Below are 16,633 nucleotides of genomic sequence, written 5' to 3'. Positions count from 1 at the left end.
TAACAGAAGTACAATAAGCACGTGTATGCCCTCATCATCTGCCAAGCCATTGGAAAACGGGCGGGGAACCTGGGAAAAGCATCTATATTCGACCTGCAACTAAGCCTCTATATATAATTTTGTATATTTATTTGATATTATTACATTTGTACTTCTGTCACTATATTTGTCATCACTCAATTAATTGTTATACAGCCGCAAGTGTTTGTGTGATCTCTCTTCGCACATCTGAAAAATAAACCCCAAAACATAACCTAAAACAAATATCCAGTTTTCCTCTCAGTATCTGTCATTCATGATTGCCAGCTGAGGTTTACAGTATAGCTAAATTGCTTAGGGGATATGGTTTAAATTGGGACTTGATATTGAGCAGACATAGGTAGCTGTGGAGTGCCATTAACTGAATAGGAAAAGATGCCAAGAATCTCTAGAATTTATGGAAAGTAGTACCATACCTCCCAAATTTTAGAGATGTGAAAGAGGGACACGTATTAGCAAAATTATGTAGGCATAGGACACACCCCCTGCCATGCCCCCTTAAAGGGGAATTATAAAACAAAATAATTAGTTAAACCCACAAGTGTTTTTTTTCTATTACTTTATTCCTTTATACTGGCTTTTTAAATTTACAAATGCAGCAATCTAGAAATTGGATGAAATGTTTAGCACTGGGAATCACTTTTTTAAAGATAAAAAGTGCTTTTTATAGGTCAGACCAAAATGAGGGACAAACGAGGATAGAGGGACAAAGGGACTTCACTCCAAAGCAGGGACAGTCCCTCAAAATCAGGGACAGTTGGGACTATGTAGTACTATGAAATGCCCATGCAGGCAGAGCCGGTGTCACCATAAGGCGGGACAGGCAGCCCCCTAGGGTGCCAAGATGGGGTGATAAAATCCTTGCTGACACAGTGACCCTGCACCGCTCTCTGCTATCACAAACCCTGGCACACTGAGTAGATTGGAGCTCTATTTCAGGGTGACAAGCCAGAGGATACATATATCAACATATTAATAAGGTCAGAAAAGGAAAACATAGTGTATCTAGACACTTCAGAGAAGTCCATCAACTCAACCCTTCAGTCATGACGTTCTACGGAACAGACAAAATAAAAAGCCACTGAAGAGAGGGAATAATAAAAGAATAAAGATCTTACAGAATGGGACAAAATAGACGGCTTGAATATAGACATAGATCTCATTTGCTTTCTTACTAATTTTTGAGCAATTCAACTATTTTTATTTTATTTATACTGACTAATCTGTAATATTACTAAATGAATTACTAGTAGATTATAATTAATATTAATCAATCACTTATCGACATTTATTCAACATGTATATAGTGTCCACTTGGGGAACAGTTATCTCCCCATGCCTCTATTTCTGGTCACTTTCATTATCAATTTTTACCATGTCCTTCTGGGTAATAAAAAAAATAACGTTTTTCAATCTATGGGCCTAGGTATCCATAAATAATGTACCCTAATATAGGTAAAAAAAAATTATATTTGTATGGATGAATTCCTCTTCATTTCTATCAACTCCTTTTTTACCTTTTACCCAATGTTAGTTCTTCTTATTTATTCTCATACTGTTTTTTTGATTTTGATATTTTTAAATCTATTTTCAGTATATTCAGTATATATTCAGTGTAGGATTAATTGTTGTGATTGTAAATTTCACCAATAATATTAATAGGAAAACTGACATGACATCCTGGAGACAATATTATCGAAGCGAGCCCATGGATAAAGTATTAAGCCCCTATGTTGGCGAGATATATAAATTTCCTCTAATTACCAGCTATAAATAGGCTTTTTTTTTTAAATACATGCTTGAACAAGTAAACATCGTTTATCCAGTAGGTACATCTAAATCGGTGATCATGGACTAACCAAATATGGCCCCAGACCATGTGCCTTGGGGTTGGCAGGTTACTACTCCATATAAATACAGTGAAGTGTAGCAAGATGGCACCTCTAATGATGATGTCACTCTGACAAAATGCATAGGGAGGAGATACCTGTGTCATGGCGTCACTTCCAGTTAGAGTCCGTGGAATGCACCACAACCCAGACTTCCTTTGTTTGTTCTTCACTGCGTAAAACACCTGCTTGATGTAAGTGCACCTTGTATTTATTTGAATAAAGAAGTCATATAGTGTTACACTATGGGATATCGCCTTTGCTATTTTCACATGTAAACACGAGGGAACAAAAAGAGGTCTGCTGGTTCAGCCATTGTGGGTTATGGATGCTGGTCACCCCCTAGAGTGAGTGAAAACACAAGAAGGGGAGCATGTTTGTGGATCACCAGCATCACACACTACCGCAAAATAAGTTGGAGCACCTTCAAAAGAGCACCTGTCATTTTTATAAGCTTTTGATGAACTTTCCAATGAAAACATTGTCTGTGCACAATTGTGAAGCACTTTAACCACTTCAATACAGTGCCCTTTCACATCTCCTACCTGCCCAGGCCAATGTTCAGCTTTCAGCGCTGTCACACTTTGAATGTCAATTGCGCGGTCATGCTACACTGTACCTATATGACATTTTTATAATTTTTTTCCACACAAATAGAGCTTTCTTTCGGTGGTATTTAATCACCACTGGGTTTTTTATTTCTTACTAAAAAAAAAAGAAAAAAGACAGTAATGTTGAAAAAAAAGTTTTTCTTATTTTCTGTCAGTAAATTTTGAAAATAAGTAATTTTTCTTCTTCACTGATGTGTGCTGATGAGGCGGCACTGATGGGCACTGATAGGCTGCACTGATGGGCACTGATGAGGTGGCACTTATGAGGTGGCACTGATGAGGAGGTACTAATATGCCGCACTGATGGTCACTGATAGGTGGCAATGATAAGCGGCACTGATGAGCACTGATATGCGGCACTGATGGGCACTCATGAGCACTGATAGGGGGCACTGATGGGCACTGAAATACGGCACTGATTTGCACTGAGAGGTGGCACTGACATGCGGCACTGATGGGAGGCACTAATGGGCACTGAAGGGCGGCACTGATGAGCACTGATGGGTGGCACTGATGGACACTGATGGGCAGCACAGATAAGCAGGCACTGATGGGCACTGACTGATAGCACTACGGGCACTGATAGTGGGCACTGTGGGCACTGATGGTGGGCACTGTGGACACTGTTTTTAACTTTTCTGTAATCAGGGCACTGATGATCAGTGCCCTGAATACCTGTCCTAGACTCCCCTTTGAGGAGGAACCGCTGATCGGCTTTCCTCGCCACACACTCTGACAGTGTATCACCCGCAATGGACACCCTTCCACTGCTGTGTCCCTGGAGGAGGGCATCCGCCTACTACGTACATGGGACCGATCCACTCCACTGCTGCGTCCATTTCTGGTGCTTGTTTTCAAGTTCTTCATGATCTTCGCCCTGATTGCACATGCTCATCTAGAAATGAAACACCGCCTTGACCACTGTGAAATTTCAAGATTCTGCACTTCACAAAGACACCAGTGAGTTTTTTTCTATTTTCTAACCTGTTTAAATGACACTTAAAATAGTTTCCATAAATGCTCATGGTTTAAACCACCCAGCAAAATGCTTCTTGCTTTGGAAAGAAGCTAAACTACATCAAGCTGATATCCTGGCAGTTCAGGAGACCCATTTCCAGACCGGAGCCACCCCTAACTACCGCCATAAAGATTTCCCACATATATACCTATCTACCTTCAAATCTAAGAAAAGAGGGGTGATGCCGGCCTTCAAGAATACAGTCATGTTTACATGACACTCCGTGCATATTGACCCGAATGGCCATTTCATCATTATCAGATGCGATATTACAACAACAATAAGCCCTATACTTTGGCTATTCTTTACGTTCCCAACACGAACCACGTTCCCTTCAGAAGGTTTTCAAGAAACTTTCAGTTTCCAAACACTGAAATCTCCTCTTATGTGGGGACTTTATTCTTACTGTGAACCCTCTGATGGACATTTCCTACAAGCCCAAGGGCAGAGTCCCTAATTTAAAGTCTCTTTTCCACGACAACGCTGTATATGATGTGTGGCGGTGCTTGCACGCCAATGAGAGGGACTACACCTTTGAGACATCAGTCCTATTCCCGTATTGATTTATGTATTGTTGATAAATTGCTGTTACAGTACGTCTCCTCCTCCACTCAGTCAGACATCACGTGGTCTGATCATGCGGCCATTGTAACCACCATAGAGGAGAAGGACACCTGCACACCTATACTACTATGAGCGCTGTAATAATAGAATCATACTTGAACCAAAAAATAAGGAGTTACTTTCTAAATTCATTTATGATTGTTTCTCCTCTAATGATACAACTGATATAGATGTTTTTACTCTTTCGAACGCACACAAGGTGTTCATGAAGGGCATGATCCTACAAATGTGCGCACGCACAAAGCGTGCACTCAACTCCAAATACAATAAACTCCTAGACGACATTCATGCTTTGGAGCTTCAGAATAAAGAAAATCCATGTCACTTTACTTCTGATTCCCTTGCCAAACTAAGAACAGAGCTCAGAGAACTTCTTTATCTCCAACATGAAAAGTGCTTCCGGTACTTGAAGCTCCAGTACTACTCCCATAACAACAAAGCTTGGAAGTTTTTAGCTAACAGGCCAGACGGGCAAAAGAGAAAATCCCATTTATCTACCACCCGGTCACCTCCCAGAAGTTGCTCAATCCCCAACAAATTGCAGATGTGTTTTCCAACTACTATAGTTCTCTCTATAACCTTAAACAAGACCAGGCTACTCCACAACCATCAGATAGTAAGATAACAGATTTCTTGTCCAAGCTAAAGTTGCCTAAACTTTCTGATTCTCACATCAAACTTGTAAATGCCCCTTTCACTGCATCTGAAATCTCCAAAATTATTAAAACCTTGCCATCAGGGAAATCACCTGGCCCAGATGGGTTCACGAATGAATATTATAAAGCCTTTAGCCCACACATATCTCCTTATCTTACTAAAATGTTCAGTGCAGCAAAATCTAAAGCCGCTTTTCTACAAGTAGTGCTAAAAGTACACATTGTTACACTCCCAAAACCTGGGAAGGGCCCTTCCACCCCCTCTAACTTTAGGCCAATATCCTTATTACCTCCAGATATCAAACTTTATGCTAACGTTTTATTTTACTACCTGATGAATATTATGCACTCCCTTATCAAACCAGATCAGGTGGGCTTCATTAAAGGCCGTCGAGCCTCTGACGCTACAAGACGCATCATAAACCTTTTAGACTTGTCAGGGCACTCTCGAACACCTTCTCTGCTCCTTTCCATTGACACAGAGAAGGTGTTCGACAGGGAACAATGGGATTACATGACCCATGTCCTAAGAAGGTTTGGCTTCCAAGGACCAGTACTCTCTGCCATACTCGCACTATAATCCTCCCCTAATGCTCAGGTATACACCTCAAATATTTTGTCTAAACCCTTTCACATCACAAATGGCACTAGACAGGGGTGCCCTCTATCCCCATTCATCCTTAACCTGACGATAGAAAACCAAGCAGAGACCATTCATACACATCCTAATATCACAGGCTTTACAGTTCACAATAACTCCCATGTCATCAACTTATTTGCTGATGATGTGATCAAGCTCCTAACAAACTCTACAGAATCACTACGACAAGCGCACCAAATCCTCACACATCTCAGTTCAATTTCCTATTATAAAGTGAATCTCCTATTTTAAACCTGGGTTTCTCCAACAGGGAACAGACAGCCTTAAAACACTCCTTCCCATATACTTGAGCAACCTCTGAATTACCTTACTTAGGTATTACTTTAACCTCCTCTATTGCCAGTTTAGCTGAAGCCAACTTCAAACCCCTGACAGATAAAATTACTACACAACTACAACTACATAACTTTCTAACTTTGTACTGACCCAGTCAGGTAGATTGGCCACCTTCAAAATGCTTATACTTCCACAAATTCTATACTACTTCCGAACCATTCCTATTTCCCCCTCAGCCAACCCTCCTAACCACTTTAACATCTACCTTTAAGCGGTACATTTGGAAGGGGAAGAGGGCCAGGTGCTTCTACTTACAACTTGTGAACATAGGTTAATGGGAGGAATAGGTTTAGTCGATATTAATGACTACTACATAGCCGTTATGTTAGACCACCTGAAGCATTGGTTCACACCCACGGTAGATAATCTTTAGGTGAGTATAGAGACCTTTATGTCACCAATCTCTAATTTGAGATTGTTGTTATTGGTGGATACCTGGTCTCCTATTCCCCTGGATTCTCCCCCTGCCACTATTAAAGCATCAATACGAGCTTGGAAGAACATTATCAGTGGCACCACTGTACCTACATCCAGATTTACCACTATCACATTACGCATAGAAGCTGTTAAAGTATTTCTCCCACAGTTGTCCTTTATATCATGGTCTCAGTATGGGTTACGCTTCATTACAGATTTATTTGTTAATGGCAAGCCCTAAAGCATGAAGGACCTACAGGAAACGTATAAACTGCCCCCTAAGGCTGTTTTCCAGCTTTTCATTGTACAACATCTCCTTCTAAAATACCTCCACCTGATATCAAAACCTGCTTCAAAATTTGGCAATTTTACCACAGTTCCCCACACCTCCTCAAATGTATTTCCTTCTTTTATAACCTGTTGCAAAATAGGATGATGTTCTCCAAAATTTCCCCAATTAGGGCGTGGGGAAATGACCTCAAAAACACATATACGGACCACAAATGGCTCCAAGCCATTCACTATTCGCTGAGTATTTCCCACTGTGTTAACCACTGGGAACTTACCCAGAAAATACTAACCAGGTGATACCTTACCCCACTCTATATAGCCCACTTTACTCCTAACTGGTCTCCTCTTTGTTGGCGAGGATGTGGCCAAAATGGTATTCTCCTGCACATCCTATAGTCTTGTAAAAATCTGCTAAGTGTGTACCAACAGTCACGGGAGTCCTCACCAACCCCAAACCTGATTTAGCAATACATAATCTAGGGACAGAGGGCTTCCCTAGTAGTACCGTATGGTAGTCTCTTGTATCCTAGTGGCTGCTCGCCTTACAATTACTAGAAACTGGAAGAAAGAGCTGGCACCCAATCTGTCAGAAATTATCACTATAACTAACTTCATTTATTCATTCGAAAAATTAATAGCCCTTCACTCTATGTCCCAGGTGACCTTTGAGGTAAAATGGAATCATTGGCCACTATGGTATTCACATTCCAACTTTGCAGAATACTCCCATCCTAGATCTTGATCTGTTTTTACCTTTTGTTCATTACAATACAGTTTTTGGTTTCTGTATATGTCTCTATCTCATTTTATTACATCCCTATTGTATGTGTACATCTTTAATGGTGCCCTGTTTGTACTTTTTCCTTATTTCCTATAACAGATTGAAACAAACAACAGCTGCTAGCTGCCACAGCCTGAATGGGGGAGGCATTATTGGTGAGTGATAATTTAATTCCCAGAATAACCCCCCTCTCTGTTCCCACCCCTTTGTGCTATGCACCTTCTCCCCCCTTTCTTTTTCTCTCTCTACCCCATCCCCCTCTTTTCCTTCCCCCTCTCTCCCTCCTTCTCACCCTCCTCTTCCTCCTCTCACTCTCTCTCTCTCCCTCCCCCTTCTCTCTCGCCCCTCTTCTCTCTTCCTCTCTTCCCCCTAGGCTAGGGCCTAGCCTGTCTATATACTACCCTAGCCTGTCTATATACTACCCTAGTCTGTCCATATACTACCCTAGCCTGTCTATATACTACCCTAGCCTGTCCATATACTACTCTATGAGACCACTCCCATTTGATTCACTCGGCACAGAGGAACAAACAGGGCTTTTCTTGAGAATATCAAAAGTGCCTGACCGACAGGGGACTGTAAATAAAGGTTGGAGGCTTTGCTGGAGGTTTGCTGACCCATCCATCCCTAAGGGCTGTAGTTTGGAAAACCACTGTTCTTTTGAGGCTTGACTATCCTTAAAATTTTGGTGAGTGGATCCCCAAGAGGGTCTTTTTGAGGCACCTTTATCCACCGTGTGGTGCACTTCAAGCACTTTTTGCCCAGCACTTTATTGATATCTTCAGTGGACTATTTTTTGGACTGCACCTTATTTAGCACTTTTGCACTATTAGCACTGCATATCACTTTTGATATTTTTGCACCTTTATATTTATAAAATATTTTTGTCATTACTAAGTGCACTTTATATATTATCACATTTATCAATGATTTTGTATTACTTATTGGATGATTGCATCATTTATTTATTCCTGGTAGCACTGTTTTTATAAGGTTTTTTTCATATACTACCCTAGCCTACCTATTTACCACCCCAGCCTGTCTATATACTACCCTAACCTGTCCATATACTACCCTAACCTGTTCATATACCTGCAGACCACAGCTGGTGGGAGGAAGCAAGCTGGTGCTGTCACTATTTGTCTTCAGGCCGGGTCCAGAGGCGCAGGTGCGAGCCTGAGGCACTGCGAAAATCTCCACTCCACCACTTCCACCGTATACATGGGCAGGACAAAGGGGGTGGAGTAAGGGACGAAGCCAAGAGAGGGCAACAAAATCAGGTTTCGCCTAGGCCACAACACATATTAGGAATTAGACCCAGCATACAGAGCGAAAGAAGTGCTAATGTGCAGAATAAGAACAGATAATAAGAACTACACACATGAAGTGTTGCTGTGTTACGATCTAATATAATGAAGAACAATACCAGAGAATAATATCCGGTATGTATAACGAAAGATCTACCAGTCTGCAGTGTCCATATGTAAATTTTATCAAACTTTTAGAATCAGTAACAAAAACGCAGAATACCCAAATAATGCATTTTACAAACATGTACAACAGAATGTGTCAGTGACTTGGCAGAGAATTCATTGGGCCTCTTATGAAGAGGAATCACGGGGGATGTTTGCATTATGCAGGGTAACAGTATGAGAGAGTTAAAAAAGAAAACAGAGGTTTTTGGGTGAGTTGATGTGGCTAGATGTAGAAGGATACCCAAAACGTCAGTACTAGTTGGTTTGACTGCCCTCTTCAGTGTATGGGTGGCCTAGCTACCACACTACCTGAAATCTTGATGTCCAGTGTCCATGGGTACAAAGCAGATACAGTGGATGAAAGCATTAGGCTACCAACCAAAAAGAGATAAAGTATGAGTCAACCACACTTAGGGCAATCTTTCAGCAGACAACTTAGTATAGAGAGGCAACAAACAAGTCAAATGTCCCTGGGTTCAGTTTGAGGCAAGGTTCGCAGAACATGAGTAAAGTGCTAAATCCGAACCCCATCAAAGTCAAGGAGAGCCAAGTGTTAAAAACTGAAATTACCATTTTCTTGGTTAATAGGCAATATACTGTCAAACAAATAGCATTGGGGCCTGAGTACTGCCCTCGGGAACATGTATCAAAACAAAAAATATTTATTAAAAAATGTAGATGGAAACAGCAATTTAAATCATGCTCTAAGGACAACATTTAGCTTGCAAAATTCCTTAAAATAACATGCCTAGGTATGCCCTTAGCCTGCCTTTTAAGTGGAACATCTGTGCAATGTATATAACCTACTACAGGAAAACTGAAATTTTAAAAGAATAAAATGCAGTTTCAATCACTGGCAAATGACAGCCAGGAGATCCCTGCTAAGTGGCACAGGTACCCCCTAAAAATGCCCGACCCTTATCCTTGATCAAGGGGGACCCCATGCAAAAGAAAGAGTGGAGTCCAACCAAAAGTCTATATCAGACTCTTATCCAAGTGTAGCACCCTCTAGTGTGTGCTACTAGAAGTGAGAGTAGGTAAAAGAATATTTCTGGCCATTAAAAAAAACACTGAATTGGGTCAGGGTTACTAGAGGCCAGGGCTGGATGACTCATCCTCAGCACTCTCTGGTGCCTCCCCCTGGTATATAGAAAGTTGGAGAACCTTTTAGAACTAGAAGGCAGAGGTTAGGAGGAGCTGCCTTGAATATTTCTGGGCTCTCAGGCAATCCCCAGAAGTGGGCTTGCAGGAAACTGGGATAGCCCATAAATAGACCTGAGCTATGCCTGCAAGAGTAGTCAGGTGGAAGATGGAGAAACACTGCTGAGGGAGGGTGCAGTTGGCCCTTGGATGGCCCCTTACCAGGAGGAGGGTGTTACTTCGGGCTGAGAGCTCAGGAAAGCTGTTCTGGATGGTTGTTATAACACAGGAGGCAGTGGAAGGATTTATGCTGGAGAGGCAGCGGCAAGGAGCAAGCAGAGACAGTAAGTAGATCAGCACGGTACAGGGACAAGATAAGGGGAAATAATGTCATCAGTAACAGTGCTTTCTTGAAGGCCACGTAGTGCCAAGTCTTCATCTAAACTTACCCTGGGAGGACTCCGTGTGTGTGCCAGTTGGGCAGGACTGGGGCAGAAAGTCAGTCAGGAGGACTGGGGGGAAGATCAGCTAAGTGTGACTGATAGCAGCCAGGTGGGCTAGCATTTCTGCAGGCAAGTGGAGCTGGGATCAATGGTCACAGGAACGCAGAAGGGGAGGTGTTATACTATTCACTTTATCTGTGCTTTTTTGTCAAGAGACTGAGAATTACTGCCTGTATCAGGCCCTTGCTGAACAAGCAATATCCTGCTAGTTCCAACAGAAGTGAGCAGCGGGCCGGGTGCTGTACATTGGAAACCAAGTTTTTGCAGATGAAAGAAAGAACAGGGCTTTTGTAAATAATGAGGAAATTGTCCCTGGTTCTGTGTTAGAACATTTTTAAGTTGGACATCACATATTCCCCAACCCCATCCAAGTTATCATCCCTTAATAAAAACAAACAAAAAAAAAAAAACAAGCCAAGGACTGTTTTTTGAGTTGGAGTGAATGAAGGAAAGGCTATGTGACTGGCTGTGCAGCAGTGGGGACCTGGAACATCAGCGACTGCTACAGGGGGTGTACTACACAGGCATGCACTCTAGCTGGTCGAGCATGTGACCTACACCTGAGCCATTCCAGGCCACATGCCTTCAACATGGGAGTACCTTGTCAAAAGGGAACCCACTTGCAAAGCACCTTGCCCCATGTTGTTGAAGACAAGGGACTCTTCCCTACAACCCTGCCTCAGTGGTTTTGGGGATCTGCAGTTTGGGGTGGGGGCTTATAAAAATGTGAAACTACCCCTTTACCCTAGGAGGGGCCCCAGATACTGGCCACCCCTATGTGAATAGGTAAGGGATATACAATATCCCCTACTCATTCACAAAAAAAGTGAAAAGTAAATAAACGAACTTACACAGTTTTGACAAGTCCTGCATGGCAAAAAAAAGCGCCCCACAATGTAAATCCATCATTAATCACATCATTCAGAGATGGACTTCCATGTCAGTCATGATGAAGGTCACCCAATGAAGGTCATGCCGACACCCATTAAAAGAAAAAAATTCGCTCCAACCAATGGACACATTCAATCCCGAAAGAATTACATTATCCGGGCCCCTCCGCTAAAAGGAACCAAAGGGGCAGGGCCTCCTGAGTGGAGTCATTGACAAAATATGGCAGTGCATGGGCAAAGCATAAAGTTATGTTAAGCTTGAGCTTGCATACCTTTCATATTTGATGTACTGTATTATTGTAATTATTTTGTAGTGCTATCATTTTACAGTGTTAGCAGTAGAATTTTACTGTGTATCCTAATGTAGTGTGCATGTAAATGTTACATGAATAAAAGATTGTAATAATAACATGCACTTTCGATGCTCCATTTTTCTTGAATTCACCTTTAAATTGACATATTCAAATGATTATTTGTACTGAATGTAATATAGATACTTTCCAGCATGACTGTTCTCTTTGAGGAAAACCTTGATTTTTCATTCCTCTTGTCCCCATCTAGCCCTAGTTATCAAATGTGCATAAAATGAAATTTGCTGTCGGAAACAGTAACACAATTAAAAAGAGGATTACACAGTTGAACTCCAATTTTTCACACACTGCGCAATGAAACCTTTCTTCCAAAAACAAGTCACAGTGACAGGGTGCTTTGTGCAGCTTAATGCTTAATTTATCCAAGACTGGCAGCATCCGTGCCTCTGCATGAATTGAATCCGAATTCTACATTCATCACACGGTTTTCTGCAAATATGCAGAATCTAAAAACAAACACGAAATAGAATTTTGCAAAGCTAAGCTTATTTACACATCTGTATTGGCCATAAACATACACATATTTTGTACCCACTACAAAGTCTAATTTTCACAAACAAGTATTTTCTGGAAATATGACAAGTATTGGATGAGAGGCATTACAGGACTTTCTTAATAAGGCAGTGGAAAGTGCAGTGACCTACATCAAACAATTGAATTCAATCTTTGCTTGATCGAATTACACTCTATGAAATAGTATGGGTCACTAGAATTTGTTCTACTTTGCACAGCCACTGCACTTTATTATTAAAACATAACGGTACTTTTATAGCATATTTGCTCCATCAAAAGTCAAATATAGAGGTTGTCACTGCTTTTTGAAAATTCAACTTGCTTGACTGTCCCCCATTATGGACCAGGAGTAAGATGCAACAGTCATAACTCCTGATTTGCATACTTTTTTCAAGTCAGTGACTCAGAAAGTACTGAAGACATTGGATTAAGATGACAGACATGAAATTAGCATTTTTAAAATACAATGAAATCTCTATATGTTCAGGTGCATCTCATAAAATTAGAATATAATCAAAATGTATTTTAGTAATTAAATTTAAAAAGTGAAACTCATATTTGATATAGATGTTACACACAGATTGATATACTGTATTTCAAGCATTTTTTTTCTTTTAATTTTGATGATTATGGCTTACAGCTCGTGAAAACCCAAAATTCTGTATCTCAGTAAATGTGAATATTACATAAGACCAATTAAAAACAAAAGAATGTTTAATAGAGAAATGTTGGCTTACTGAAAAGTATGCCCATGTACAGTATAGTATGCACTTAATACTTGGTCGGGGCTCCTTTTGCATAAATGACTGCATCAATGTGGTGTGGCATGGAGACGATCAGCCTATGGCACTGCTGAGGTGTTATGGAAGTCCAGGTCGCTTTGATAGCGCCCTTCAGCTTGTCTGCATTGTTGGGTCTGGTGTCTCTCATCTTCCACTTGACAGTACCCCACAGATTCTCTATGGGGTTTAGGTCAGATGAGGTTGCTGGCCAATCAAGCACACTGATACCATGATCATTAAACAAGGTATTTATACTTTTGGCAGTGTGGGCAGGTGCCAAGTCCTGCTGGAAAAATAAATCAGCACCACTAAAAAGCTGGTCAGTAGAGGGAAGCATGAAGTGTTCTAGAATTTCCTGGTAGAGGGCTGTGCTGACTTTGGACTTGATAAAACACAGTGGACCAACACCAGCAGATGAGATGGCTCCCCAAAATATTACTGACTGTGAAAACATCACACTGGGTCTCATGCAACTTGGATTCTGTGTCTCTAAACTCTTCCTGCAGACTCTGGGACCTTTATTTCCAAATGAAATGCAACATTTTCCACAATCCGTGAGGATTTGAGGAGCCATGTCATCTGTTGGTGTTGCTGCACTGTGTTTTATCAAGTCCAATGTCAGCGCAGCCCTCAACTAGGAAATTATAAAACACTTCACGCTTCCCTCTACTTACCAGCTTTATAGAAATGCTGATTTCATTTCCCAGCAGGACTTGGCACCTGCCCACACTGCCAAAAGTACCAATACCTGGTTTATTGATCAGGGTATCACTGTGCTTGATTCGTCAGAAAACTTGCCTGACCTAAATCTCAAAGAGGATCTGTGGGGTATTGTCAAGAGAAAAATGAGAAACACTAGACCCAACAATGTAGATGAGCTGAAGGCCGCTATTAAAGCAACCTGGGCTTCCATAACACCTCAGCAGTGCCACAGGCTGATCACCTTCATGCCATGCCGCATTGATGCAGTAATTCATGCAAAAGGACCCCCAACGAAGTATTGAGCACATACTACTCTATACATGGAAATACTTTTCAGTAAGCCAACATCTTGGAATTAAAAATACTTTTTTTTTATTGGTCTTATGTAATAGTCTAATTTTTTGAGATAAAGAAATTTGGGTTTTCACTAGCTGTAAGCCATAATAATCAAAATTAAAAATAAATAAAATGCTTGAAATATGTCACTCTGTGTGTAACGCATCTATATAAAATGTATGAATGTAACTTTTTGAATGGAATTACTGAATAAAAAAAAATTAAAAATTAAAGATATTCTAATTATTATTAGATACACCTGTATACTATTCTACAATAACATACTTTAAAGCGGAGTTCCACCCTGGATTTTTTTTTCTTTTTTTTAATACCCCCGGGACAGTCAGGGCTAGTGCATTCCACAATGGCTAGCCTCTGATCTGTCCCGGGTTGCACTTACCTGCAAGACGAAATACTTACCTTGCAAACGTCTTGTCCAGCGCTGCCATCTCAGATGTGGGCAGCTTGAAGCCAGCGCGTCCTCTTCGGCGTCTTCTTCCGCCTTCTGTGGTCCCACGATGCTCTGCGCCGGCCCCGACGTCACTTCCGGGTCGCGCGCGTCACCCCTCCACAGCTTCTGGGCATGCCCAGAAGCTGTTTAGAAGGGGATGACGCGCGCGACCCGGAACTGACGTCGGGGCCGGTGCAGGCGCAATGATTCCTGGGAGCTATGACGTCCAGCTCCCAGGAATCATTGCAGAGCCAGGAAGTGACGACGGGCCGCGGCCGAGGAAGGAGAAAGAAGGAAGTAAGGTAAGTATATTTTCTTCGCTACGAGGTAAGTAAAAAAAAAAAAAAATATGCGATTATCCATTTCTTTTTCAGGTGACCCGGAGCGAGAAGATGGAGGTAAGTATAAAAATAGGGTGGAACTCCACTTTAATATACTGTATACTTGGATACCAAGCAACCTATTTTCTTTCTCTTTGCTTTGAGAACTCATCACACTTCCAGGCCAGTGCAAACATTACATTGTTTAAATTCAGGTTGTTTAAAATTTGTACTGTTACTGCAGACCAGGACTGAGAAAAACTAGGGGGCATCAGCTCCGCATATGTGCTTACAGTGTTATCTAGGTGCAAATTCAGTACCAGAAAGGACGGTGGGATGTAAGTAACGGCTACAACTATACATTTCAGCAGTACTTTTGGTTGAATGAAAAGCAAAAGGCAGGCTTGGAGTAATGTACCACAATAGTCACTTTTATTTATTTGAACCTTGGTTTGCCTTTCTCTACCCTAATTTGCACCCTGGAGAGTGCTGTCACTTCTCTGTAACTTTGCAGAAGTCTTCTCAGTATATTGTGCGTTCTTCAACAGATATATCATTTTTTAACACCTAACTCTCCCACTTCCTAACCTCCTAGAGTTGCGATAGTCATAAACAAAGTGGTAATAGAGTTGCTACACTAATATGGATGATACTAGAAAAGCAATGAAAAGCGCTCTAAAAATGGAGAAGGTGGACCTTCCATTCATGCACCCATCCTTTATAAATAGAGTGATTATCATTGTTGGAAGCTATAGTACAGCCTGTATGAATGGAGGAGGGTGGCAGAAAGAGAAAGCATAGTTGGCACTCTTGATGAGTTGAGGGGGCAGCAGCAGAGGACTAAAGATTTCAACGAAGAGAACAGCCACCAGCACAAGGGACACTTTCTATTAAAATGTGTGGATTAAACATTTTAACTAAACTTAGGCTTCTATGTATTGCTGGGGGGAACAACTTTAATCTCTGTGAGTGGTTAATGATACCTGAAAGTGTTTTACTTACATAATATGCATGCACTTAACATGAAAGATACTGTATCTGATGGCAGGTCCACTTTAATAAAACCTGGGTCAAGGAAATAGGATTGGAATGGATTATGTGTATTGCATTCATGTCCATGGTCCCAAACCATTAACCGTTTTGCCATCACTTGATGTATGTGAGGAAATGTCTGACATCTAGAGAAATTTAGGAGAAGCACGGAAGTTTATGTTAAAGGTTTGTAGGAGAAGAGTTGGGTAGAGAAAAAAAAAGTTAACAGAAACATCTTATCTTTAACATACCAAAGATTTACCAGGAAGGGATGTTCAAGGCACTGCATTATCTGTAGTTCTCTGAAAACATTTCTCACTTCATCCCTTTCAACACATTTCTGTTTGTTCATGTATTTCATGGCATACATCTTCTTTGAGTCACGTTTCTGGACAATGCACACCTGCAAAACACAATGCCAATAAGTCATAGGCAAAAATATCTCCTTTTCTGCAGTAATTTACTCTTTTTTTACAGGCCTCCCATTATTTTTTCAGCTTGGAATTTTATGTACTGTATAGATGCAAGTCTTTGTGTTTTTTTCATATAATAAAGGCTTTCTGACTTATGGAAGCTGTAATTTTAATTCTCAGTCAGCAAACCTGTATTCGTCTCAAACACCCAGTAAGGTGTAGAGTTTTTCTTTTTCATGGTGGAATGTTTGAAAAGAACATTGATTCACTGGACAAACGTAATAATGACTCTTTCTTTAGTTTACCGGTGAATGTATTCAATACTGTGTTGAATTCCTAGATAATTAAAATATAAAAGCTACATATTATGCTGTTTACATCT

The 16,633-nt window shown here is 41.0% G+C and overlaps 1 protein-coding gene across 1 annotated transcript in view; it reads right to left on the bottom strand.

Moving 5' to 3' along the window:
• The window catches only part of STK32B (serine/threonine kinase 32B), a 391,673-nt gene that overhangs the window by 272,716 nt on the left and 102,324 nt on the right, over window positions 1-16,633 (bottom strand). The window contains exon 3 of the mRNA XM_082263144.1: window positions 16,090-16,241. Within this exon, the coding sequence (XP_082119270.1) occupies window positions 16,090-16,241 (152 nt within the window). The remainder of the gene's footprint in view (window positions 1-16,089; window positions 16,242-16,633) is intronic.

Source organism: Pelophylax lessonae (assembly GCF_965119305.1).
Source record: "Pelophylax lessonae genome assembly, chromosome: 1".
Lineage (NCBI taxonomy): Eukaryota > Metazoa > Chordata > Amphibia > Anura > Ranidae > Pelophylax > Pelophylax lessonae.
Note: the sequence above shows the minus strand (reverse complement) of the source record. Positions and strands in the feature narration are given on the sequence as shown.